Genomic DNA, 27295 nt, shown 5'->3' with positions numbered 1-27295 from the left:
TTAAAACGAGATTGCAAATGGGTTACAAATGTCAAGTTTTTCTAAAACCACCAAACTTTTTAAGTAATGAAACGTAATTGCGTCTATTACAGGAGACTATGTCTCCTCTTATTCAATTTCAGGTTTTTGTGAAAAATCTTGTGCAACGAGTCGTGCTTTATATCTTGCAATCTCATTTTCTCATTGCGCTTTCTTGTGAATATCCATTTGTTACCCACGTGATTCACTCCAGGCGGGATTTAGACTATGGAAGCTCCTAGTTCGGTTCATTATTAGTTTTTGGTTTTCATTTCTTGTTAGAGTCAAATGAGAAATACGTGGGAGGAAGGAGAGATGAAGAAGGGCAGAGGAAGGATTTCATGGTTCTTACTATTTCATGTACATTCTTTCCGTATCCCTCATACCACTTTTCTCCATCCCTTATTTCTCCGTCTCTGACAAAAAAAATAAAATAAAATAAAATAATCAAAAGAGAAAACTACAGAACGAAATGGTTATCAAACATCGTCTTCAACCGCACACAGAGAAGCCCGACAAAAAGAAAATGTAAAGTTTGTCTCGGAAAAGAGAGAAGAACAATGATTCAGGACTTCCCAGTTGGAGTTGCCGACAGCATGGTTTTCGAGTACTCAATAGATCTATCATGGATGCAATCATAAGTACAAAGAAGTCAACAAATAATGAGGAGCAAGCAACCTAGATTTCTACATGTTGTGTATTCACTGTGTCTAAAATGGCATAGGATTCCCATCCAACTTTCTAACAAAACATTCCCACAAGTTTTTGGATATGATTAGGGCAATGCCTACGTGGCATATAAAATTACTTCTTCCTGCTTATAAGAAGCCCTGCCACACCAGACATCCTAAAACATTCCTATTCACTGTTAGCATGCTCAACATGAGAAGACAAATTCCCACTCATCTTCTCTTGGTTTGGCTCCTGCTTGCAGCTTCTCAATACCACCACCACACTACTTATGTTCAAGCTATTGAATCAGGTAAGACACTTAGGCTACGTTTGGTGCTTATGATTGGATTGGACTAGATAATGCACTAGATTCAAGGTACGTTGTTACCATTATGTAGATAATGTATGGAAGTTGGCCTCGGTTTCTTCCAACAACGTAACTTGAATTTAGTGAGTTATCCAATATAAACCAATCCTAGGCACGAAAAGTGGCCTAGCTTCTTTCTTTCTAAATAATGTGAGAAAATGTAACAAACATTTGAACATGATTCATCAGTATAAAGAAAATGCAATACAACTGAACAGATTGTACCTTGTTTCCTTCAAGATCTAATACATTTAGCTTTCTTTGTTGCTGACCACAGTTCAGTTCAAGCTCAATACTGCACAGCCCGCCTCAGGTTCAGGGTCGTTGGGGTCAAGAACCAGATATGGTCTGCCTACTAAGGTGTGTATATAATATAATAGAATTTATCAATTAGCTTTCATTTGCTCAATGCCAAACAACTTTACGTTTACTCCTTGCATCTTTGTTCAACATTAAAAAACAGGTCAGTGGAAGGAACATCCATAAAACTCCATCAGGACCAAACCCAGTAGGGAATCATCGCCCACCATCAAAGCAATGAACATTTGACGCAATCGTAGTTAACTTAGCAAGTAGTACTAATTAGACTATTGTATTTGTTAGAGGCCTGAAGGAGATCAGTGGTTTTCAACTTTTCATGTAGGTCAAAAAAACTCTCATCTGAGGCATGTGCTTGTGCAAAATTGGATTTAGAACATTTGAATTCTAGAAGCTTTTGTGGCATTTGTGCATGAGCAAAAATGTTAGTGTAGGAGTTCCATAATATAAATCTACAGTAGAACTGTTAACGTAAATATTAATCCTGGCACTACTAAAAGGCAAGAAAAATGTTCACATATATCAGTTACCTGATCAATCCTCTTAATGTTCAAAGGACACACATTCAAAATATAACTTGTCATCCTCATGGCTCGGGTAAGTTGCAGAAGAATGAAAAGGAAAATATGAAAACAGGCCTAAAGCTTCTAAATTGGAAAAACCAGCTGCATTGATACACAAACTTACAACTTTGCTTCGTTTTCCATAAATGAAAAGTGCAATAATGCAAAACCTTAATAGCATGTTAAATCTTCATGCGTACTGTTTTCCATTTTTCTAAGGCATTAATTATCTACTTGGTAGTCCATGCAACAAATTTGACAATAAAGTACATTTTTAGCACCCTGTGGAATGAAGAGACTAAGTAGATGAGAAGTAATTAGCATGATTTTCATTATACCTAAAAAATAATGAGCCAGCATAAAGCTGGTGATATATTAACTACAATACACTTGGCTGAGATATACGGGACTCACCGTGAATTACAAACTTAATCAGTATATGGTCATTTTATACGGCACGCTTCCTTTTAGATCGCTTGCTTCTCCTTGGTCGAGGATCATTTGGAAGCTCTTTTCCAACACTAGAAGCATACACCTCTTCTAGAACCTCCTCCCCCTGATATAACCTCTAAATCAGTTCCAGATGCAAAACTTAAACAAGATTTAAATACAACTAGACAACCTAATGTTCACTAACTGTCACATTCATGTTTGGTACTTGTTCATAATGTATAATGTTCAATACAATAACAAAGAATGAACCATTCTAACAGTAGATTTAATTAATGGATATGATTATCATTTCATTTCTAACTATAACAAATTAGAGCAAGAGCCATTTGCGTTTCATGAAATACCCCTTTTACATTTATCCGTTAGTTTGTCTTTCTTCTATTAGTAAGGTGGAGGACAAATAACTTCCCATTTCTAGATGGTTACGTGGGGAATCAAATTAAGTGAGCTGCCTTGCATCCAGTACCAAAGAAGAAATGCACTGCAGACACGCATGTGATCATGCATGTCGGTGCAGGAATAAAAGACCTCCGCACTTCATGACTATTTGATTATAATTCAATGGCTACTTTGCACAAGTTCTTGCAACATTAACTCAATTGACACACAAGTAGTGGAACCCACAAACTATTACAAAAAGACAAAGTAGATAAGTTATGGCTTATGATTACTCTGGTTTACCACACTGTATAAGTGACTAACTTCTAGCCTCCAAAACACTTGTTTAAAGTCATAAGTTTCATTCAAAGAACGCATGGATGATTATTAAGTACTATAGCCGGGACTGTTCAAATACAACAAACAAGGAATGTTTTGACCATCCAATAAAAACTTCCGCTTTGAAAAATGGATTAGCAAGACGAGTCTAAACACACAACTACTATCTTCTTCAATATCATTAAAACTATACGTAAAAGAATGTCATCTTTTCATATTGTTCAGACATAATGCTTAGGTATCTTCTTTAGAAGACTACTTAACAGGTTAAATCTAATCCTAACACTATATTTTTGAATTTTTACCTTGTCATTGCTTTCTTTATTTTGACCATCTTCAGAATCAGAAGTTTGAACCTCTTCATTTGTTAACGCCTTGCTCAGTTGTTTCTTTTTCTCTTCTTCTCTTAACTTCCTAAATCTGTTGATCACCATTTTTCCTTTGGTCAGGAACAGGACTTTATGTAAGATTTTATACAATTCTCCAAGAGAATAACACCAACCTACTGCCAGCCTCTACTGGCTGAGAATCTGATCGCTTTGCACGTCCTGCTGTAATGATTCCACTTGCATTCTCATTCACAGCAGGCTTTGCACCTCCTAATCTGCGCAGCCATACTTGTTGTGCTGTGCTGAGGATATTGTTTGTGAACCTGAAAAACACATGATACAACTGATAAAGAATGAGCGTAAACAAGGTCACTTTGAATCATTTTTCAGAATTACACCAGATACAACTTGCAAAGGAAAGAAAACATATTTTATTTATTCCTAGATAGATTGCATTAAATGAAAATGGTGGCAAACACCAAGAGAACAATAATTAAAAATGAAAAATTAAAATGAAGTGGAATGATAAGTTTTTACAGTATGATATGAAAGCGCTACTTTCTGTACCAACAAAATTTGACAGTGACTCTAGAAAAATCATTAATAGTGAGCTGTCCCTTTTAACCAAAACTGCAAAAACCATGGACGTTAAATAAAATAAAATAAAGAAATACCTTAAGACATCTAAAGGCCAAATCAGAATAATCTTAAATCCCTTTGTCAGAAAGAATAAGAGTTCTAAGACATTAAAAGGAAAATAAGAAACATCTTAAAGCCCTTGTCACGTTCCTTAACAGGTGCCTTTAGGGAAGTTCCAGGCAAAATCCAGGCAGTAATTTGTGCATTAGCATACAACATACATGAAAGATGATATACATAGTAAATTTTCGTTAATGAAAAACTAACCAGTAAATTGACAATCCTGAAGGAACAGACAAGGAGAAGTAACCAATCATGAGGGGAAGAAACTTGAATACAAGAAGCGTGTTTTTTTGAGCTGGATCATCAGTCTGCCAAAAGAAGAGTTAAGGTTACAAACAGTAAAATAAAAATCTGTTAGTCTAGATAACCACACACCTGAATGGCCCATAATTCAATCCCCGCAACCATAATTTTTTTTTTTTTATTTTTATTTTTATTTTTTGTAGCAAAAGGAAACAGGAATCAAAACGAAAATGAAGACACCAATGTAAATGCAGACACACAAGTCTTTACCTGTGGAGGCTTCATGATCTCCATTGAAACATACTGAGAAGCAACAAGGAGGACAGGCAAAACAAGGTATGCTGCAGTGTCAGACCAGCCCAATGGTGGATGTCCATCCTGCGTCATTAATTATACTTTGTAATAACCAGTTGAATTCACATGAAAGTAACTTGGCCTCAGTAGCAATATGATACAGCTACTCGCTTAGATCAGGTACTATGCCTAAATTGCTGTAGTAAAGTGCTTCAAGGTTCATTGATAACTCGTTCACCTTTCTAACATATTTATCATCCATATTAAAGATCCACAACTAAGAATGCAAGTAAAATAGTAGAACACAAACTGAATGAAAGACCGATCAAATTATTAAAAAATCTAAGTTAGAGTTGTTAAAATTCACTTTCATATGTACAATTAAAACTTCAACATATTTATCCATACACTTTACCAATTGTTAGACAGGCAATGCTAGCTAACAATTAGTAGACTGCTTCCAGAACTAAGGTCGACTAAGCTTAGCAGTATAACAATCGTTGGCTTCATAATTCATGAAATCACAAAGTATCTTACCACAAATGGAAACAGCCATGAAATGCCAGAACCACTTTGTCGAGCAGCAATTGTTGTTGGGCCACCCAAAGAGGGGATCCAAAAGAAACCTTCTGTCAACAATCCCTTTGAGTAAACAAAAATTTGCAAATATCAGCACTACTGTTTTTATTAAGGAAAATAGTCATCTCACAACTGAAAATTTAGTGGCAACCTACTAATTACCTCATTTGCCACATTTGAAAGAGCTTGATATAGACCTATCCAAACCGGTATTGTGGCCAAAGTTGGTAAACACCCTACATTCAAAAATTGAATAAGAGCCTCGTAATTTGGCTCAAGGTGAAACACCAGAATATGATCAAGAAATCAAATTAAATTCAACACACCAGCTCAACATGGCATCGCAAAACATCAAAATCTTTACTTTTAAAAGTTAAACATAAACAAAAATTGGTTCCATTAGTAAAACTTAAATATCTCACGATGAACCAACACAGCGAACAATTGTGTTTAAAGTTCATGTAAGAATATGCAAATTAAGTCCGATTAGAACTCATATTGAAGGTGTTTCACATTCAAGTGACGCAATAAATGATCAATCCAGCACGCACGCACACATACATGAACATAATATAATAGTGATTAATTAAACTTCTTACCTGCCAATGGATTAATCCCTGCCTGCCGATACAGCCGTGATGTCTCAAGTTGTATTCTTTCCTAGATAGCGAAAAACCATAGTTACGAATTAGTTACCACAAGAAAACAGAGGCAGGAAAACACTTAACCACATTTCGGCAATTACTCCGACTCAAAAGTTAAAGGAAACCCATTTCAACAAAGGTAAAGCCTCACCGTATTGCCCTCATATCTTTTTTGTATGGCTTTAAGTTTTGGTTGAAGGTTTTGCATCGCTAACGTCGATTCCACCTGCATATTACAAATATTACACCAAAAAATTCAAAACAAAACAAATGGGTTTTTTGAAGAAAAAAAAAATAAAACGAATTATCAACTAACAAACACCAAACCTGTTGCTTTGTGAGAGGCAGTGTGGCAAGTTTAACGATCACCGTAAGCAGTATAATTGCAAAACCGTATGAATACGGAACGTGCACGGCATCGAGTCCGCCTTTCAAAATCTATTAAATTCAATTTCCAGCGGTAAAATATCAGCAAATAATATCCGAAATTTCATTCTTTTTCTCAGAAAATTAAATAGATTTATGAAACTCAAACTACCTTGAGCACGAACTCCATGGCGTCGGAGATGAAGCCGAACCACCCGCCATTCTTCTGAGCCGCAGCATCGGCGGAGCTCGGGTCGACGGCGACGGCGGCGTCGGCAATCGTGTAAAGAAGCCCCTCGGCGCGGCTCAAAAGCGAGGCGACGTCGACGGGGGAGTGGTCGAAGGGATTAATCGGAGGAACGGAGTCGTGGAGGCTGAACCTGATTCTGGTGGTGGCGAGTCCGTTGCTGCGGTAGGGGAGAGTGTAGGACCCACGGCGGGAGACGGACGGCAGAGATGTGCCGACGAACGGTGTCGATGAGATGAGAGTCTTCGCCATGAAAGGAATTTGAGAGTGGGTCCCAGGCTCTGTCAGTGGTTCATGGTAGAGTACAGGAAGTGGAAGAGGAGAGATGAGGATGAGATATTCTTTTCTTTCTTCTTTTTCCGAGTCGTTGATTTTGGCGCGGCGATTTATGAGTGGTTATTGTGGGAACCAATGGGAAGCGACCACGTCAGGGTGGGAAGAATCGTTTCGTCATTTGACATATTGAATTGCGTGATCACCCCTCGTGTTACATGGGACAAAGACGAAAAACAAGAAGAATTTAAATGTCTTAATTTCATTTTAATTAATTGTGATGAAACCGTACATATGTCAGTGCATTTAATAATAAATAATTGAAGATAATATCGATATTGTTGAAGACAGATATTAAGTTCATCTTTTTGATAATTTAACACTCTCTTGATACTAACGATCGTCAACAACTTTTCAAAATGTTTAAAAAATTGTAGCAAATTATTTGTAATTGACATACTACTCGATAGCACTATTCATACTTTCCTTGTGCCAAATAGTAGTGGTAATATTAGCACAAAAAGTTTGCCGCCCATAAATTAATGCCCATTTCTCTTTTACAACAAATAATTGGTTCAACCAATCATCGTATGTAAGATTATAATTCTGCATCATGTTGCTCCATCTAGAAAATCATCTTCGTCCTTGTGGTTGTATATACAACTACTTCATCAAAGTTCTCAAAAACACTTCTAAGTTGCTTGGTTGCGTTTTAGTACATCTGCCAGATGCATAAATGATGACATGTTTGTAGCCGTTTTTCAAACAATGTTTTGGCCATTTTTGCATCTTGATTTGTTGGAGTAGTTTTACTTTATTTTATTTTTTTTCATTCTAGGCATTGCCTTGACAAAAGTATCAAAAACAAACTAAGTGCGGCAGCCATCTCAGCACACAATAATGCAGCACCAATACAACCGTTTGTTTACGAAATATCGCAAAAAGGATCAAAACATACCACATCACCAAAATAATTATAATTCACCATCGTCTTTGAATTGACCCAGAAGATATTAGTAATCAAATCATTTTCATCCACTTGTATAGCATAGAAGAAATTATGATCATTCAACTACAATTTTTTGTAAATATTCTAACACTCTGTCCGTATCACCTAACTTCCTCTCTCTTGTTCGTTTGGAACGTAAATAGTTCTTATAATCATCATGAATGAATCTAAGATATTGACGACCACCAGCTTGTCTACTCATAAATTCCACAAATTCTCTTGAAGCAATTTCTAAACTATCTGCCATATTTGCTTCAACTTTTTGTGCAAGAGACATGTTCCTATGAGACTTAAAAAAGGAGTCTTACTAGGACTTAAATGTTGGATGGGTATGCTCAAGAATAAACTGAATAACCTTATAGTTCTTTACCAACCTGCATTAATCCGAACCCGATCACGGGTTGAATTAGATTCATTTATCTTCGATCCATCATAACCCAAGCCTGAACCCGAACCCGAATTGAAACTATTGGTGTAGAGTTGGTTGACCTTCTAACCCGCCAATTGCCCGAATTGCACCTCTAAACCCTTCTCTCCCTGTAGATATTTCTGCCTATATGGTGTTTACCGGGTGAGACCCTCGATCTAGAAGGTATACCACTATCACCTTCTATACATGTCTGCCTTCTTTCTCTTAGAAAGAAAGTAAGTTAAATTAAAATACTTAATAGCACGGCAACACATTCATACAAAACTTGGTACTTCCAAGGGAGCTAACAGCAGTGGGACATAACAAAAGACGAGGAGACTCCAATGTCTTTCGAAAAGGGATGCGGCTATGGTGAGAAGTTGCAGAAGTGCTATTCAAATTTAGTAATGGTGAGATAGGCCATTCTTTCTTTCTTCCTTAAGCTTGACATAAAGTATACGAAAACTTTGCACCATTCATGGAAAACTAGAAATTGACTAATTGAGGATGCAAACCTTTTGCAGCAGGATAATTAATTTGTACTTCTACAGCCCAATCTTTAACAGCGCTGCGACGAAAGAAAAAAAGAAAGAAAATTTTATGTCATAGAATAAATACATCAGACCTCGTACTTTGCCCAAAAGTTGTTGTAATGTGAAGCAACATGCAAAATGTTTGAAACGGGAACTAAAATATTTCTGTTGTTGGATAATTATCCGGATGATCTCCAAATTCTTCCATCTAGTGAAACTACCATAACGGAAACATCATCGTGGTATTTCCGTCTATCTCCCTGAGGAATATCAAGCAGTTCATGAAAATCCATTCCGGAAACGATTAGCAGGAATCTATCATAAATATCAAGAAAATGTATTTATGCACAATAGTGATTTCCCACTGTTGTATTAGCATATCAAAACCAAACCAACTAAGCTTGGATTCAAAAGCGATGGTCAAAATCGGCACGAACTATCAATGTTTTGCGGAGGCAACATAACAAATTTTGATGTCTTGTGGAGGCAATAGAACAAATATTGGAAACAAGGGACAACTTTAAGATTTGCTCTAGATAGTAACATTAACTTCCAATTAGTTGCTTTTCACTGTTAAGGCAGATGCACAGACAACGAGTAGAAAATGTTATATGCGAGAGGTTGGGGATTGCAACAAATGTTAAGAATCTCAAAACAGACAGCTGAAGTCTAAAGCCTAAGTGAAGGGGTTTCCAACAAAACTGCATCTCTGAAGATTAAGCAGCTTCATTAATTTATTGTCTCCAGAGTCCTATTATATTATAACAACAGATAAACCAGCTACGGTGCTCTACTTTTGACATTTCCCAAGAAACTGTATAAAATATGTTATGTAAAGGTTAAGGAAGGAGATACACTCAATTAAAAGGTGTCCACGAGCAAGGAGTTGTATACAAATGAAAGATAGTCCAAAGCAATCCAGGTGCCACATCAATACATATCATCTTGCTCCCTAGTTTTCTTTTTCAATATTTTTTTTTTTTCTGGTTTCCTTTTGGATAAGAGTTATGGCATGTAAGCTTCTATTGAGATAATGAGACAAGTAAATTTAGTGGACTAACCATTCTTTTTTTCAACATGGAAGAGAAGCTCCGTAATGAGATATTGTGCAGGATTACCTTCCGGAACATTTTCCATGAACCATGTGACATGGGCAACTACCTCTTCATTGCTGAAATATTGATATACCCCATCAGATGACAGTACTAAAAATCGGTCACTTGAGGAAAGTCGATGGTGAACAACGAAAGGAATGTAGCTTAGGTAAGGAGCAGTTCCCACATAATCAACTCGAAACATCTCCAGCAGAGCATCATTACATGTTGGAAGCTACAATCAGTCATACACCTAAGAAGTTATATTAATATACTAAATTATATATATGACTTTCATACACTGATTACCACTAGTTTTAAGGTTAGAAAGAGCAATAACTCAAGCAATTCTCAGTGGCTTAAAAAATGCATGGAAGGAATTATCACCTAAAGTCCATAATCAAGAGCAATCTTCATAGTCCTAAGATACCAATGTAAACCTAATTTCCAGGTAAAAAGCAACCACATAGACAAAATGCACAAAAGAGTGATAGTAAATCCGAGCAAAATACAATACAAGTATCTGAACATTCCTTCCAAGTTCTGAATGTTTTTTGGAGAATAGCAGAATTTGTTGCACACAGTTACATATAGCTTTGACTGTCAATGAGGACCACACATTTTCTTTAACTCTTTCCTGAATGTGTAGCTCCAATATTTTTTCTGACGAGTTTGGCAAGAGAATATTTAATATTGCTCCAACACACGCGCAAGAGCACGCGCGCGCGCGCGCGCACACACACACACACACACAAAGGAAGGGCTTCCTAAGCGGATGCCTAAAGTAAATTTTGCAGATGTTACAATGCCATGTCAATAAGGATAACTTCTTTATAGTAATCCCCTTGCATGAGAACCAAAAATGATTGGATCCCATTATTGGGGACACTCCTGCAATGTGGTTCAATGATCTGAATTGTCTAAGTTTTAGATCCCTATTAACAATATTCCTTGTAAAACTTCAGAAAAACGGAAATTGTTTTCATTATTAGTACGAACATTTCAATATTTATTGGAATCAGCGTTTTTCTATTTATTTGGTCATAGTTAGATGACAACATGGTTTCAATCAGTGTTCAACTATATCCATTTCCTGCTTAAATATTTACATTAATGAAAATTAGTTATGCACATAAGGCACCCATGATGATATGATTTTGCAAATTGTGGCCTTTAATAAGATATTTTCGGTAAAAGTTACCAGCTGAATTGACCTTCTTCAAGAACCCAGCACCAAATGCTCTGGTGACCTTTAATTGCCCCTTTACACGATCGTTTAATATGGCTTGGCTATCCTAAGGATGTTCTTCCTTTATCTTGAAAACTTCTTGCACAAGACAATCAAGAATACAAAACAATTCTTCAATCAGATGCTGACAGTATCTACTTATCTTCTCTTGTACTATCTAAGTGCCTAACAATCAATGAAAATTACAAACTATAATCCAAAGTCAGTGCGAGATTAAGCATGACATACATATTTTAATCAACCAAATAATAGGCAACCAATCAAGACACTTGCAGCAAGGATAGGGTTTCTAGTTGGGTTTTTTTCTATAAAGGAAGAAGGTAAGACCCAACAAAAATGCATGCATTGCAGAGTAAATCACTGTAGGCGGGAGATTCAGATGCAGGTACAGATGCATGTGCAAATATACAAAGCATTGTTTACGATTATGTTCGATAACCATGAAATAATGAACATCAATATAACAATTAACCAATACAAATTAAAATCTTCATAACAAATAAAAAAACAGCAACTAAATCAAACAACACAAAAATGAGACACACACCTCCTCTACACTGGTACTGTGATCGGATGAAAGTTAAATTGCCCTCATCTTTAATCTGCATAAAGAAATCTCTCTGTTTTTATTTACTTGACCATTCTGATTATGCACCGGAGATTCCTCTGATATTCTGTCGAGCTCCATACGCGCTAATGACTCTCTGAATTTATTCTTATGCCACACTTCATCCTTTCCAAAATTTGGGTTAGGATGGCGATCATTTGGTCTTTCTTGTGCCAAAATTACATGGCTATCACCAAGGTTCATGACATACACATTTTGATCTTTCACTATCACCACTAAAACACAAGATCCCATCAAAGCAAGTTCTGCATTTTTGTCAAGAGTCTTTTCCACCATTTCCATGTAATCCTCTTCAGTCTGATCAAGAGCTCGAGCCATTGCTCTTAAAACTGATGCATGATCCACAATTCCTGATTTGCACTTCCTAATAGGTCCCACATACACACCTATTTTCTCATCGATGCAAGCCTTTTCTCTATGCCAATCATAGTTCCTAGGCAATAGTTTTTTATGCAATGATTTCTGCTTTCTGTTAGTTTTCTAATCTTTGAGCTCATTGAAATCTTTCATATATCCTGCCTCTGTCCTGAAATGGAAACCACATCAATACCATCTTGATGACTGGATTCAATACCAGCACCTGCACCTCCTCATCCTGAAGTAGTGGGGTCTTCACCCTGAAGGCCATAAGCATCTCCCTTGGAATTCACATAGCTACACTTGGGATTTTTATCTTGTGTATCCAAAGTATTTGTATTCCTATCAAACTCTAAAGGTGACAGAGAATCTTGTCCATCTTAATTTTCCATCTGAAGCAGCTCATAAAGCCGCAAGCTTTTTTTTCCTTGACTAGTTACAATTGCAGCTGGAACATAAATAGAAGCAGTATCCGAGATGCTGGTTTGTTTGCAATGAGGTAAGTCCTATTCAATACCCATCCTAACTCCATTGTTTTCCTCGACTATTTCAAACCTAGATGATACCCTTGGCAATTCCTGGATTACATGGATCTATTACACTACTAAAAATTTCTTGATTTGAAGAAAGATTTGAAAGGTCCTTCTTACTGGTCACCAGACTAACCTTGGCATTTCCGGTTCTAAGAGGTTCTTGCTTTGGTGGATCGTTGGGAGATATATCTTCATAATACCAAAGCAAACCCTCGAGTTCTTTGCCAATTGCTCTATAGAGCTTGCTCATCAGAAAATCTGGTGCATTTAGGCCACTAAACCCATCATATATCCCAATGAATAACCACATTTGTTCTTCGGAGAGCACAACATGAACCCTATCTTCACCAACCTTGCCATGAGCCCATTGCAAGTTATCAGTATTTCTATACTCCCCTTCAGACGACCCCCCATCATGATGGTTTTGTGAAGCCTCTAGCCAATATTTCGGCTTTTTAGGATTCCAGGAAAGTTGAGTCACTGGGTGCAAGAAGAACCATTGCATCCAACCATACCCCTATAGAATGTCTTGAAAAGGTCCAAGAGAGTGCGTTTTTCATTGGCACACTAACACTCCTCATAAGACGCTGAAGCCTGGTCTTCCACGACTGCGTGCAAGCGGTATAGAGAAGTTAGATTTGTTAGTAGAATCAATAGGACCAGACGTGACACCTTCCTCCATTAGCTCAGACATGAAACCACCACCCCTTTCCAAAGGACCGGAAGCAAAACATCTCTCCAGAGACCTAGACATAAAGCCATTCAAAGGTCCAGAGCCATGACGTGCAGGCTGCTAAGGAATTGCAAAGAACGAGGAGATGCTCTGAAACTAGGCGGCGGGTTCTTGAACATCAGTAGCAATGAGTACAGTCTGGTTGTCGGTGCGAGCGGTAAAGACATTAGCACTAACAAAAGCCCCCAGGATAGTCTTGAATGTGGTTTATGGGAATAACTTGGTGGGCTTGTGTAAACCTGAGGGATAATCATCTATGGTTACCGTCAGTGCATAAGCATGATGCATCAGCATCAACCTCATTAAACCTTCAACCTCAAGCTCCAAGTCAAAACCAGATTCCCAAGCTCCACCGCCATCTTCTGGATTGTGCATCACTTTCACTTCACAGTATCTCATCAATTAATCAAAGTTGGAAATATAAAGATGCAATCTTGTATCCAGAGAGAGGGTGACTGAAAGGAAAGGAGAGAGAGTGAAATTCCATGATTTGACCCAGTGGCGAAGAAAATAGCGTGTCAAAGCATCAATAAAGTAGTGGATCGAGCGGGAAGGCAGACAGATCTAGCAGCGCCGATGACAGCAAAACAAACCCATTTATAATCTATATCCAAATACAATGCAAAGCTTAGAGATTGATTAAATCATACGGGATGGCAAGTAACAAGTCTCCTTCTAAGAACAAGTAAGCATCGATGCCTGTTGAGAAAGGATCAAGAAGATTAGTGAAAGGGGGGCAGAAAGAAGGATAAGGAGTGAAGATGGGGCACATTAGAGTAGTTCCAGCGTGTGAAACCTTCCAGGCAATACACTATGCTATCCACCTAGTGAATAGTAACTGTCCTTAATGAACATTAATCGTCTTTTGCATCTCCACCATTACATTTCAATAGCCATGTTAATAGGCAATTAAAATATTAGTATTTTTTTATTATAAAATAATACAAAATAATTTTAATTGTAATTTCGGATAAGATTTTTAATCGTTCTCGTTGCACCACGTGTCATTATCCGAAGTATTATTAAATAATACAAAATAATTTTATTTGTAATTTCGGATAAGTTTTTTAATCATTTTCGTTGCGCCACTTGTCATAAAATCCGAAAAGACAATTATTGGGTATTTATAGAAAAGTAAAAACAATTTTTTTTTTTTTAATTTAGATTTTTTTTAGGATTTTTTTACAATTTTTTTTAATTTTTATTCAACTAATTAATCTATGCCGTTGGATATAAAAAAAAAAAATTTGAATTCCAACACTCCAGATTGTGCCACATGTCACAACGGCAACTTTTCTTAATTTTAAAACTATTTTTTCTTTTATTTTTTTATTTATAAAGTAGATTAATATTAATCATTGATCTCAGATAGAACGGTTGACATTAAATTAGAATTTTTTTTTTATTACCGTTGCAAATCGGACGGCCTATTTTAAAGAGCCGTTGAGATCGAACGGACTGTGGGAAGCCACGTGGCTTCCCAACGGTAACTGAGGCAGATTGCACTGCGGGCCCCTGGGGTCTAAAACTTGTCGGCTGATGCACCCCCACGAGCGGGTGAGGCGCACGCGCCTGACAGAAAAAAATTAAAAAATGTGACTGACGCCAGGCTTACGTCAGCCCTGCGTCATGTCCACATTGGGCTCGCTGGTTGGCAATTCCTCACAGGCCTCTTGCTCGGGCCTGCCCAATCCCTCGGGCTCCCAACACTGGAGGGCTTCTGCCGGGCTATGGAGCCCTGTTTGGTCCACTATCCACTGAGCAATCCACAATGGTGGACTTGCTCTTACAGAGTCTACAGAGCAAGAAAATTAGTGAAATGGGGGCAAGCAAAATGTTATGTGGGTGTTTCTTTTCTTTATTTTAAAAACCTTAATTTTAAAAACAAATGAGTAAATATATCAAAATAATAAAAAATACATTGGGATTCAGTTGTCAAGGACAACAAATATCCTTTTTTTTGGGAGTTTTCAAATGATTTTGGTTTCGGTAGAAATAATTTGAGACGTAAAGAAGAAAATTGAAAACGGAAAAAAAAATAGCTAACAATCATTTTTATTTTTCACATGTTTCTTTTAATTTCGACTGTCAAATCGAATGAATTAAAAAAAAAAAATTAAGGACTAAAAATTAATAAGAGCGTATAAAACGTAAAAATGGACATGTGAACGTAACTTTCTAAAAGAAAGTTGCATTTTAGATGGGTTGGATTGGGTTTGGTTTGGGCTTTTGTTTCATTTTAATACAAATTTGGTAAGGAATGATTGAAGAGTTAATGTATTGTCCAAAGTAAGGAATGCAGAAAGCTGATCAGCTTTTGCATTGAACTTGCTCCTGTTAAATTGTGCGTGAGGCCCTTCTTTCTGGATGTTCTGGTGGGCGTCTGGCGTCCATACTACATTGTGATGAGTTCCGGGACTTGTTGAAATGCCCGAGTGATGTCGGAATGTTCCTTGATGCGTAACATGTAAGGCATGAAATGACAGAAACGGTACTCACTGTTTATCAGTTTGTCAAGGATTTTGACTTTTGTAGTTGTTTTCATCATCTCCAAGCAAGTTTAGACCTCCATCAGCCGATTCTCATGGTATAGGAATGAATTCCCACATCCAGTTTCTCCAAGGTAGTTTCATTTTTAGCATGCTAGTTGAGCCTCCGGCGTCACTCGTGAAACTTGGGTGTCCATCGTTGGGTTGGGAAAAATTGCTGGTTTGAATAAGGCTCCTTGGTGTGTTAATTCAGTCACAAGCTTTCAGCTTGTTAGCAACTAATGAGTAAGTTGAGGATTCAAATTATGAGAAGATGCCTTCGTTTTTCTCAGCTTTCGATACCCTTTCCCAATTTCTTCTCTCCATTTCAATTGCGAGAGACTGAAATGAATCTTCTATCTGCAGTGAGGATATATCTCCCATGACTTATTCCCAGTCGACAAGGTTGTCTTTTGCCATGCTAAATCGATCTGCTAAGTGCCTTGTTGTTGTCCATTGCATGTGGTTTCAATCTGTTCAGTGAGTTTTGCAGAGATTTTGGAATTTGTAGCCTTCTATTATTGTATTTTTTTTCTTCTTCGGCCAGACTGCGGGTAGTAATCGTTAACACAGTTTACTTTTGAGAGCCGAATTAGGGTTAAAAGCGGCCAGTGACTTGGTTTAAGCCTCCTGCACTGAGTTTCGTCCAAGTAAAACATGGCATTGTTTCTTCCCTTGTCTCTGCTTTAGTATTTTGTTAGCGATATTCCGATGATTTTTGGCAGCGGATATCAGATAACATTAGGACTATGTAGGAACATGAACTTTTGTATATATGTTTCATATCTAGTACAATATCAATATCGATCGTTCCCAATGCCAATATCCAATGGGAAATGCCTCACAAAATGGATACATGAAACTGAATCTTGAAAATCTTTACACACAATGAACATAATCAAGTATGTTTGTAAACTGTCATCACGAAAAAGAATGATCAGTTACAGTATATTACTATATTTACAATGTGGAGAAGCTGCGCTGCAGAGGTAGCGCTGAAATACGGTGAACTCAGATGAAGATCGAGGAACGTCAACCAGAAACCTCAATCCTTCTAGGGAAACCGAAACGATGCAATCTATCCAAAACCCAGAAGAACAAAAAATGTACTGAGTGGAAGCAAAAATGGAAATTCTACATAACATACCGGGAATTCCCTCCACCGCAGTGATATCTCTTTCTTGTACGGTCTACCCAAACATAACTGTAGGAAGCGAAATAGGTAAATTGAAAAACCACATGCTGAGAGAATAAGCGATCATTTTTGCGGATTAGTCAGCTCAGATGCCTTGTCGTGATGTGGATGCCAATGCCACAGCCTGCGCCCAGACCTTGATTCGAGCCTTCACTTCCCGTGGGTCATCACCTGGAGTAGAGATAATTTAGACCCAAATTTAGATGATGCCGGTAATTGTGAGATCAATGCAATGAAAAATGACTTTTGGCTGGTCAGTTTGAGAATTGAGAAGGAATAAAAGGAAAGGCATATATAAGATGGAAGCTAGGCAGGCATAGGCATATGTACCGGGGCTGGAGATGCGCCAGTTGGCGATGGGGGAATTGCCGCCGCTACTGCAGGAAGTGTTGGTGTCAAGGGTGGAGGCAGCGCGAGAAAGATTAAGGGGCATCTCGTGCAGCATATGCTGGTGCTCCAACTCAAACCCAAGATCTCTGCAAGCCTTGACTTCCTCCATGTCCATGCACAGGGACCTCCTCCCTCCCTTGGGCCTCGTTATCACTACCACACTCCCACCCTCAGTCTCCCCGCTAAAGCTATGGCAATGGCCAAGGTGACTACTATCCGTCCGCGCCATCATCCTATTCTTGGTGGCCTTCGTGTCATCATCATCATCAACTTTCTTCTCAGCTATGTATCCTCTGTCTGGTGATGCCGATAGCCATGAGTGTCGATCGTTTATGATTCGCGTCCTTCTTCTTCTCCTTCTGCTCCTCCTGGAAATGTTGCTCATGACTGTTTGAGCTTCATTCTCGCTGGCGTACTCTTTATGCAGCATGGGATTGCGATGCTTGTAATGGGGCATTCCACCTGGAGCCCTTCGTCTTGGGGGTGTTGCCGGAAGCGAGTAAGAGCTGGGTTCCTTGTCGGAGTCGGATGACAGCCCAAATTCCAGTACGTCCCGGTCAAAGCTTTCCATGGACAAGAGTGACATGAACATATTCATGCCAGCGGTAGTGTCTGCTTGGGATTTATCTTGGCCATGGTAGTAATAGTTACCATGATCATCATGATTAATATCATAATCCATATCATCCTCACGATCGGTACCAGATACGGAACACATGAATAGCCTAGACAAGTTATGGGGATGGGGCAGCTGATCAAACCCATCATCGGTATCCTCATCGTACTCGTCTTCCTGCATGGAGATACAAGACCGGATGGTCATACTATCATCTGACGCCATGACCGTTGTACAATAAGCTCTGTGTACACTACTCGGTGGGGCTCCTCCTAGTCCCGCTGCCACACACTGCCCAAGTGAATTGGGGGTGCCTGTTACTTAAGCAACGATCCAAGTGGAAGGGGAAGCGGAAGTGCAAATTAAGATGAGTGTGGCGTTTGGGCTTTTGAGAATCATTCGTTTACTCAGTTGATGATAAGGTAAAGTTGGTGATGACATTTATGGATACGACTGATATATATATATATATATATATATATATATATATATATATATATATATATGACGCAATTTCATGCTGTTCTTCCTAAAATACCCTCCGGCCTCCTGCTTTTTGTATTTCCTCGCAAGTTCAACACTTCACAGTGAACATAGATATAAAAGTAGAGTAAGTAAAAGAAAAGTCATGGTAATATATATAATAATGTGTGCCATCTGGATTCTACTCTGTGGACCGTTGGATGTACGAGTTTTGCACACGGTTTGGGTTGGTGCGGGGGTGGGGTAGGGTTGTGATAATTTTATAAAGGAAATGGTAAGGAATTCTCTGACAATAATACTTTTTAAGAATTATCTGTTAGCTTATAATTTAACTAAATTTTCGTGCTAATATTATAAAATATTATTAAAAGTATAAAGTGACATAGAGTCTATAGAGTGATAGATTCCTTTTAGTATTTTTGTATATTATATGGGTAATGCTAAGGAAACCAAATTTTTTAACTAAATTTTGTAAACTAAATTATATATATGTTAATTATTGGATTGTTATTTAAGTATTGATTAATATATTTATTTTCTATTGATGATACATTATTTGGTTTAAAAATTTGGCCTCTCTAATATTTTCTATATTATATTATGGGTAATACTAGATAGACTAAATGTGTAGACTACATTTTGTAAACTAAATGTTGTAGACTAAATTCTATAAACTAAATGACATAAAAGTTAATGATTGAATTATTACTTATGTGTTGATTAACGTGCTTATTCTTATTGGTGACACATAATTTAGTTTGCAAATTTAGTGCTTGTTTGGATGTGCTTTTAAAATGACTAAAAGCGCTTTTGGTGAAAATGTTTTTAGAACCAATCCTTAATAAAAATGCAAGTAAATTTTGGAAAAGAACTTAAAGTGCTTCCTGAAAGAAGCACATAACTGGTGCTTCTTGCAGAAAGCACTTTAAGTGTTTTTGGAACCAAAAAACATTTTCTCTAAAAGCAGTTTTAGCCATTTTAAAAGTACAACCAAATGAGCTCTTAGTCTATAAATTTAGTTTACTTAGCATTACTCTTATATTATACATGTTGACGAGGAGAATGAGCAAATATGAGAGACCAATTTGTGCTTACCATGCATGCCAAAATTGTTGATTAAACATTAAGAGAGGGGATCCTCCAATCACATCCGTTTATTGTACATTGTGCGGCCAGTTTTCATAAGGTACTGTTTATATTCAATTTTAAATTAAAAAAATTACAATAATTTCTAACCGCACGATGTAAGATGAACATTTGATGACCCGTCCCTAATTTTCTATGTAATTTCTCCCCATGTATGTGAATTGACATTTGTGCCCTTATTGGCAAAGTGACGTGGACGTGATTATGTAGCTTTAAATTATTTTTCTTGCTATCGTAATTAAATAGTACTCGTTGTTGCGAATGCGTGAGCACGAGTTAGGCTCGAATCGGACTTGTAACGAAAAGGTTACGTTTCGTTAAAATATGTTAACAACGAGCAGAATTGTACATGTATGCGTTAATTATTTAGTACTGGAAACTACTGTTCCAGATAAGGCATGTTAGATTTCGTCTAACTTTTTTTGTACAAACCCTATCTTTTATCTTCCTTAAAAATTGGATCCGTGTTCCTTATTTTCCTCACCAAAATCCATCACTTTCCCTAAAACCCTCATCTTCACTCCTTTTTCCCTGACTCCCTCCTCACCAATCAAATAAATCCCTCAAATCTTGCACCAATCAGAAACCATCACCCTCATTCCATTTCCTCCAATCAGAAACTGCCTTTCACTCTCTTCTCTCTCTTCTTCATCGAAGCTCTATTGCTATGCAACCCTCAAGAACGACGTCAAACCTTCATATATCGAACTCCAAATCACCTTCATTGTGTTCCTCTCCCTACCACGAACCCAACCATATAACCAGATTGTGAAATGGATGAGTTTTGACTCGCCAACTAGGAAGGTCCGACTCGGTGAGTTTTCCTTCGATGAGTTTCAAACCGAGTCACAAGGTTTTAGAATTTGGGGAAGCTTTTACACAACTCTCTGGAGTCCCTAGACTAAGTTTAGAGTCAAGTTGACGTTGAAACCAATGAGTTCAAGGAGTCAAGTTTTTGGCCGAACCTTTCGAGCCTTTTTCCGTCCTTTTTTCGTCCAGCTTTTGGATTTTTAAGAGGTACGATTTTGTTCTCCTTATCACAAGCTTCAAATCCATATAAATTTCATCGAAAATGGTTGAGAATTGAGTAAGTTATGCGAGTTTTAATTTTTCCCCAGAATGCAACCATTTTTTCCAGTTTCCAACGAAACCAGACAGCGGCCAGTGGCGATCGATGACGGCGACCCACCGAAGGAGATGACGAATATTCCGTCAGACTTGACAAAATATTCTAATGATGTCAGGTAACGCATTTACTATTTAACGGAATATTTCATCAATTCTAACGAAATATTCCTAACGTTTGTTAGGGTTCTGTTAGTTTCTGCCAGGCACATGCATGCGCGTGTGTGAGTGAGTTGGGTGGCGAGTGAGGGCGTGTCCGGCCTTCGGCCGACGATTGGTTGATATGTGTGGGTCCGTGACTTCAAGTAGAACATTTTCGTATATTTAAACCTTCTGTTTGAGCAAACTATGGGGAGTTATTCCTAGTTTTTCGCATATAGGCGAGACTTACCCCGAAGACAAACGAGACTAAGGGGCTACGATCCATTGACATACCAATGAGTGGGCATTTTTGTTTTCGTATACACTAAGGGGCTATGATCCATCGACATAACAGTGAGTGGGCATTTTTGTTTTCGTATACACACACATACACACGCTTACTTTATAGTTTCCACAAATGCTTTTAAATTGATTTATGAATTTATGCCATGATTTATTAAATTTTAAAAATGTTGTTATGTGGTTGAGGTTTATATATTGTATGACATATTCATATGCATTTTACCTACTCATAAATATTATATTGTTGTGAAATGCTAAGATAATTACGGGACGCGCATGTAGGTCCAGGTAAGGTTATTATGTTGATTGAAATTGTTGAATCATTATGGCATGTTTACATTCATATAGTTTGCTCATCATTGCTACACCCAGGTGTTAGTGTTCAGCCCAGGGTCAGGCTAGTCTTTCACGTGTTGTTCATATCAGCACCGCACACTCACCTTGGATCCAAGTAGGTGCTAATCCTGTCGTACGGATTGCAATAGGCAATTCCAACTCGTATGCGATAGCGAATAACGCTAGTCTTTACGTGATTGTAGCACTAGAATGTATATTATTATTACACCTAATCCTTTCGTGCAAGTCGCATTAGGCGACTCCGACTCGTGTGCTAACATATATTGATGAGCCATAGGTGCAGTCGTACAGGTCGCATTAGGCGACTTCGACTTGCATGCTAGTATAGATTGTTAAGCACATGATTATATTTATATTGTTGTTGACTTACTGTGTTGTGGCATACTTCTGGATTTACTGTTGGCATGCATTTGATTTCATACCTATACATAGTATGATTTTTCTGGAAACTATACATGTTTTATAGTGATGGGTTAATATGTTCGGAAAATATTTGTGTTTCCCTTCTAAGTCCTTGATAGCTGACTTACTTTGTGGCACTCGAGGATTACCCGGTGATTCTGACATATCTCCATTTTAACGTAGGAACTTATCCCCAGTTGTGTAATAAGTACTTCTCTAGTTCGACTGCTTTACATTTATGTTATTTATACTCTGAACATTTGTAGTTTATGGGTTCTACCCACTATTGCGCACTCACTTTAGTAGTTTAAATAAGTTCTAGTTTTGGTTTTAATTTATCCACATTTTTACATCATTGCACCTTTGGTTACATTACCTTCGAATGATGGCCAGTATGCCTCAACTCCAGTCAGGGTGCGTCATAACGAATGTGATTTGAGGATCCAAAGAGAAACTGGCAAGGATCCTCTCTCAAACATTAATACAAATACAAGCTTTAAGAGAGAAAAAATTGACATTTTTTTTTAAATGGGGCTTAGTTGTGGGACCTACTCTAAATCGAACTTTAATGATCTGAACTGTTTTTTTTTTTTTTTGTAAATCTCGATTCATAGATCATCCTTGAAACAATTCAATTCAATCCAAAACTATTTGCCTATTTAATTATCACGATGAAATTTCATTTTATTGTCTCTTATAGAACAAAGTGTTCGTCAATTGTTTTGAACTAAATTAGATGTCTCATATATTTCCAATTTGGCTAATATTTATTTGCTACTATTTTGTGAAGATAATCTATGAGATGCAACTTAAAAAGTAGACGGTTCAGATCTTTGAAGTTCGATGTGTGAGCCTTACAACTAATCCCCATTTAAAAAAAAAAATGGAAATCTCATCCCACAAAAGCCTCCAATGCCCATATATACACGTGATACATGATATATTATTTACACTAATTGGAGGTGGGGAGTAGGTTAAGCCTTATAATGGACTAGTAATAATATGATTCAAATTCGTCTTTAGAGAAAATCAAACCTAACACATCTTACTTACAAATAAAGAAGAATAGTTAATAATAAGGAGCAAATAATATTGTTTTTTTTATAAATAAAATAAAATGTAAACCGCGTTTTTAAGAAGGACAAGCCAGCTGTCCGCGTTATTGTTTTAGAAAATAAAATCCATCCCAAACAAGTGGCAGTTCCTCCGAACCCCAACACACCACTCACCTTAAACGGTCAAAGATTAGTCCCAACCATTTCACCATCACACTGACCACACGACACACACACAGAGCCTCATAGCTAATTGATTTTCCTCCTCATTAACATTAATTAACTAATTAATGATTTCTTTAAGCAGCCAACCCCAACCTGGGGTTAACATTAATTAATAATTATAATGGTAATTAAATGATATCTTGATATCTTCTCCAGGTAGACTTGTACTAGTAAATTAGTAATATATATGATACAACCGTTGTCCACCCACCGACCTATGATTCATATCATTCCTTTGACCCGTAACCTTTTCTCTGTGTGATTTGTCATTATAAAGTCCAAGGGGTTTGTATCACGTGTCCACCCACAGACTACGTACGTGTGAGTTGATGTTGATGTTGATGTTGATGAGGATTGAGGAATGAGGATTGAGGCTCATTCTATTCGAATTAGGGTAGATGTCGTTTCGTGTTGTGTTGTATTGGTAAAATTTGTGATTATAGTCTGGACTCACATCTATTGTTTATCATCTATTAACTATTTTTGTGGATACAGTCATATAAGATATAACTTTTATTCTCGTTTATTAATAGTTTTATGTGGCTATGACCCATATTTAATAGAGTCATTATCACTTTAATTTGCACGTACAGAGTAGTAGTAACAAATGTTTAGCCAATAACTTTGACGGCATGTTTACATACTTAAAATAAGAGTGAGTAGGGGTGGGAGTGATACAATTCCTACTAAGCTGTTTAGTAACGATAGGAGTATGCTTGAGCGGGAGTGAGACACTCATGTTGATTACTAAAATATCCTTATTCAAAAGTGTGTAGGTAAGAGTTTTGTGAGATAGCTTTTCGAAAGGGTGTTTTTTGGTTTATCATAAAAAGGTCGGGGTAGTATTGGAAAGGAAAATCCACTCCAATCCCCCTTGCCCACGAACCATACGGTGAAGGCTCCTATATTTAAAAGACATCCTAACACTCAATAATATGATTTGTTCATATAAAATTGACACATTTGTTAATATGTTTTTTAATAAAAGTAAAATCTACTAATGTATGTAAGACTTATCTGTAGTAAAATGTGTTAGCAAACACGTGTAAATATCATTGTCTCCAAAATTGCCTAGATGGCTAATGTGGATCAATTCAGATTTGGATCGAAAATGGTAGATGTTGGAATTAAATTTGTGCATTGCCGCGTGTGGTGGAGATGCCCAAACTTGTTAACCTGTAAAAGAACAAACAGCCAAGGACTAGGGTGTGTCGGTCAAATGCCCTTCAATGGTCAAGTTAGTAAGTAATATTAAGACTCAAGCAATAGGCAAGAAATAAGTATGCAAAGATTGCACTACCATAGATGAATCCTAAAAGCGCGTATTTACACCATTCGAGGAGATGGCTTTTTAGGATAGTATAATCCTTATTAAACAAAGAAATCCCATTGGATATCTAAGAAGTATATATTGTATTCTCTTAATCGTGTGATTACTTGATGCGCATGTCAATTATAAGGACTCTAAGATTATAGAAAACCTGATGATTCATTGTTGGATTAGGTTCCCGAATCTTGGGAAACAAATATAGTCTATCTCAGCAAAGTTGACGGACTTCGCCCTATTGATTTTGGAACAAGATGATGGTGGGATTGATGATCTGCTTAGTCAGCTCTATAATGAAGATTGTTGAGTTCATGACAGACTTCTAAGGTATATGTATTCTGATCCTTTTTACTTCAATTTTGAAAAATCATGATCCTACGATAATCAACTTTTCATTTCATGACGGGGTAAATCACAAATATTTCCGATTTGACATCGCATTGATCATCAATGACTCAAAAAATGGGCACACCCTAGGTCCATGTCACTTTGACAACTAGAGGGGCGCATGCCTTGCACAAGCCCCTACTGATTCGGGCCTCCACCAATTTTCATTGATTGAATTCCATCCGCCAACCCAAGCTTTAATTGACCTGCCATGCAGTTGTTTTGAAATTACTCTCAACGACACGTGCCAAAAGCCCAAGAGTTAATTGGGCTTAGTCCTTTCTTCTTTTTCTAATATACTCGTTTATTCATAAAAAAAAAAAAAAAAAAAGGAATTACTCTCCACGTAAATTAGAGTAGTTTATTTATTTCTTGCCAATACAAATATACAAAAACCCAAATCTTGCCACCTTTATTTAGTTTTTAGTTAGTTAGTTAGTTTATTTGTTTATTTTTATTTTTTTATGTTTTATTTTTTTAAGATCACCTAATGATTTCGTCATGTTAGTCTACTTTTCGAAGGTTAGAAAGATGCACAGAGGCGTTTCAACCTCCCTCTGACCACCATCGTGTAATTCACCAGTATCAGGAATTGAACCTAAGACGTATTGTGTGGAATACGAGCCTAGAATTTGTCCCTAACCACTGAGCCACCCCATATTTGCCTCCTTTATTTAGTTCATTAAGAAAAAAATTCGCATAATAACTATTTGAAATATTAGGAATTCAAAAAATATAGTCAAATACTTTTTACCAAACTCATAAGAGAGATGAGATGGAGATTTATAAATTAGAATGTCGATTTAAAATGGTTTAAGATTCGTAAGTGTTTTTGTTGGAAGTATTTTATGAAGAAAAAAAAGCGCTACTTGAAACAATATTTATAAATAACATTGTTGAACAAAGTGGCATATTGCCTCAATTGTTATGATCTTTTTCGTTAATCCAAAGTTAAAGTGTTGAACAAGAAAACATACTCACTTGGTTTTGTTTAACTTGTATGAAATATAGTTTTTCCAACCAACATTTCTCCTCATTGGAGTTTAGTGGTTTGTAATTGTAGGCTTGAATTTCTTTAAAAGTTACAAGGAAACAAAAGGTAAAAGGGGAATATGTGTGGAAAAGAGGTGAATTAATTACTTAACTTAAAAGACAAAACACAATATATTTGATCAAGATTCTGTTGTAATTTTCTCTTTGTCCACTAGGAAAGATGCTAAAGCTAGAGTTAAGGAAGGTCACCTCTCTAAGCTTTTTCCATAGAGTGACATATAAGTGAAGGTTGTGTGAAACCAGAAAAACCAACCATAATGGGGCGACACCAAGTTAACAAAACTCCTTGCTTGGAAAGAGGGGAAGAAACGTCTCTCGTACGCACTTACATTTACCTTGCAAATAAAGACTAAAAGCCGTGATCTTTTAATCACATCAGTCGTAGAAGAGCATACATTTCTGTTGTGCCAAGTTCATTCCTAAGAAACTAGCTACACAAAAAGAAACCAGAAAAAAAAAACAAAAAAGAAACTAAACCCTTTTTCCTGCTTTTTTTGGGTCTGCAGAAAGTAAGGATTTTATATCTGTTGGCCGAAGAAGCTTTTGCAGGAGGTTGAATGTCACCAGGAAAGGCCAGGTCGATGATGATGGGTGACAAGTGTATTGTTTGGCAGTGTCCCTTTAAATCACGCTGTATTACGTGGATGGGCAGCTTGGCTGATGCACTACCACTAGTCTTTGTTTAATCTGATTATTAATTTTGAAAACATTGAACAAAAAAAATATAAGAGACAAGTTCGTGGCACCACTCTTTTTAAACATTTTTTGATAAATGTTTTTTTTTTTTTTTTTTGAACTCTATCTTTTAGAACATTATTCATAAATAATTTTTTTGTAAACATTTAGATAAATTTAAAATCAGTAAGACATTTGTCTGAAAGAAAATTGACGAATACAGTTCTATAAAAAAAAAAATTCTAAAACCTATTTGACCGTCATATGGTTTCAAATTTGATAAACATGATATTTGAGAGAATATATAAAAGATAGATGACTTAAATTGTTGAAATACATTACGAAATGAGTTTCACAAAAACATATATTAAAAGATATGTTAAAAAAAAAATAATAATGCTAAAGATCTGTCCCTTATTAAATAGATATACAATACTTGGTGCGAGGGTATTAATTCCCATGTTGCATGAAATATGGAACAATGAATAGAAAATAATAAGTTTTGTTTAGAAAAATGAATAAATAATTTGTCAGATGCACTCCACACGTGATTTTTC

The 27295-nt window shown here is 36.9% G+C and overlaps 2 protein-coding genes, 1 long non-coding RNA gene and 2 pseudogenes across 5 annotated transcripts; 1 reads left to right on the top strand and 4 right to left on the bottom strand.

Annotated features, from left to right (window-relative positions):
- The first annotated feature begins 886 nt into the window (after positions 1-886).
- On the top strand, positions 887-1735 carry LOC137715841 (uncharacterized). The gene is made up of 3 exons (XR_011065600.1): positions 887-1000; positions 1335-1417; positions 1521-1735. It is a non-coding gene; the product is annotated as an uncharacterized lncRNA (long non-coding RNA).
- On the bottom strand, positions 997-6867 carry LOC137715840 (inner membrane protein PPF-1, chloroplastic-like). 3 transcript variants are annotated; one of them, XM_068455192.1, is made up of 12 exons: positions 6438-6867; positions 6227-6337; positions 6051-6125; positions 5855-5915; positions 5418-5491; positions 5214-5318; positions 4653-4760; positions 4344-4447; positions 3611-3760; positions 3414-3528; positions 2353-2494; positions 997-1412 (listed from the first exon to the last, which is right to left on the bottom strand). In XM_068455192.1, exons 1-11 carry the CDS (start codon positions 6762-6764, stop codon positions 2387-2389), a joined length of 1338 nt encoding a protein of 445 aa, XP_068311293.1. In that variant the 5' UTR covers positions 6765-6867; the 3' UTR covers positions 997-1412; positions 2353-2386. The 3 variants fall into 3 exon arrangements, with proteins under 3 accessions (XP_068311293.1, XP_068311291.1, XP_068311290.1); XM_068455190.1 differs by lacking the exon at positions 997-1412 and adding an exon at positions 1878-2220 and having other exon boundaries at positions 6438-6866; XM_068455189.1 differs by lacking the exon at positions 997-1412 and having other exon boundaries at positions 2246-2494; positions 6438-6866.
- A 909-nt stretch (positions 6868-7776) lies between these two features.
- Positions 7777-12335, bottom strand: LOC137714276 (protein phosphatase 2C 32-like; annotated as a pseudogene).
- Positions 12158-13996, bottom strand: LOC137716348 (protein phosphatase 2C 32-like; annotated as a pseudogene).
- Positions 13997-15596: 1600 nt separating this feature from the next.
- Positions 15597-18523, bottom strand: LOC137716092 (uncharacterized). Its single transcript, XM_068455489.1, has 2 exons — positions 17384-18523; positions 15597-17224 (listed from the first exon to the last, which is right to left on the bottom strand). Exons 1-2 carry the CDS (start codon positions 18282-18284, stop codon positions 17139-17141), a joined length of 987 nt encoding a protein of 328 aa, XP_068311590.1. The 5' UTR covers positions 18285-18523; the 3' UTR covers positions 15597-17138.
- Between the last annotated feature and the right edge of the window lie 8772 nt (positions 18524-27295).

This window comes from Pyrus communis, chromosome 14 (genome assembly GCF_963583255.1).
Source record: "Pyrus communis chromosome 14, drPyrComm1.1, whole genome shotgun sequence".
In the NCBI taxonomy this organism is placed as follows: domain Eukaryota; kingdom Viridiplantae; phylum Streptophyta; class Magnoliopsida; order Rosales; family Rosaceae; genus Pyrus; species Pyrus communis.
The sequence above is the reverse complement of the archived record's forward strand: the minus strand, read 5'-3'. Positions and strand labels throughout refer to the sequence as shown.

Coding starts and splice junctions, on each gene's coding strand:
- LOC137715840 (XM_068455192.1), bottom strand. CDS start 6,764: ATGGCGAAGACTCTCATCTCATCGACACCGTTCGTCGGCACATCTCTG. Junction 5,492..5,854: donor AGGGATTAATCCATTGGCAG/GTAAGAAGTTTA, acceptor TTTTGAATGTAG/GGTGTTTACCAACTTTGGCC. Junction 2,495..3,413: donor ATAAAGAAAGCAATGACAAG/GTAAAAATTCAA, acceptor AGGTTATATCAG/GGGGAGGAGGTTCTAGAAGA.
- LOC137716092 (XM_068455489.1), bottom strand. CDS start 18,284: ATGGCGTCAGATGATAGTATGACCATCCGGTCTTGTATCTCCATGCAG. Junction 17,225..17,383: donor CTGGCGCATCTCCAGCCCCG/GTACATATGCCT, acceptor TCTCTACTCCAG/GTGATGACCCACGGGAAGTG.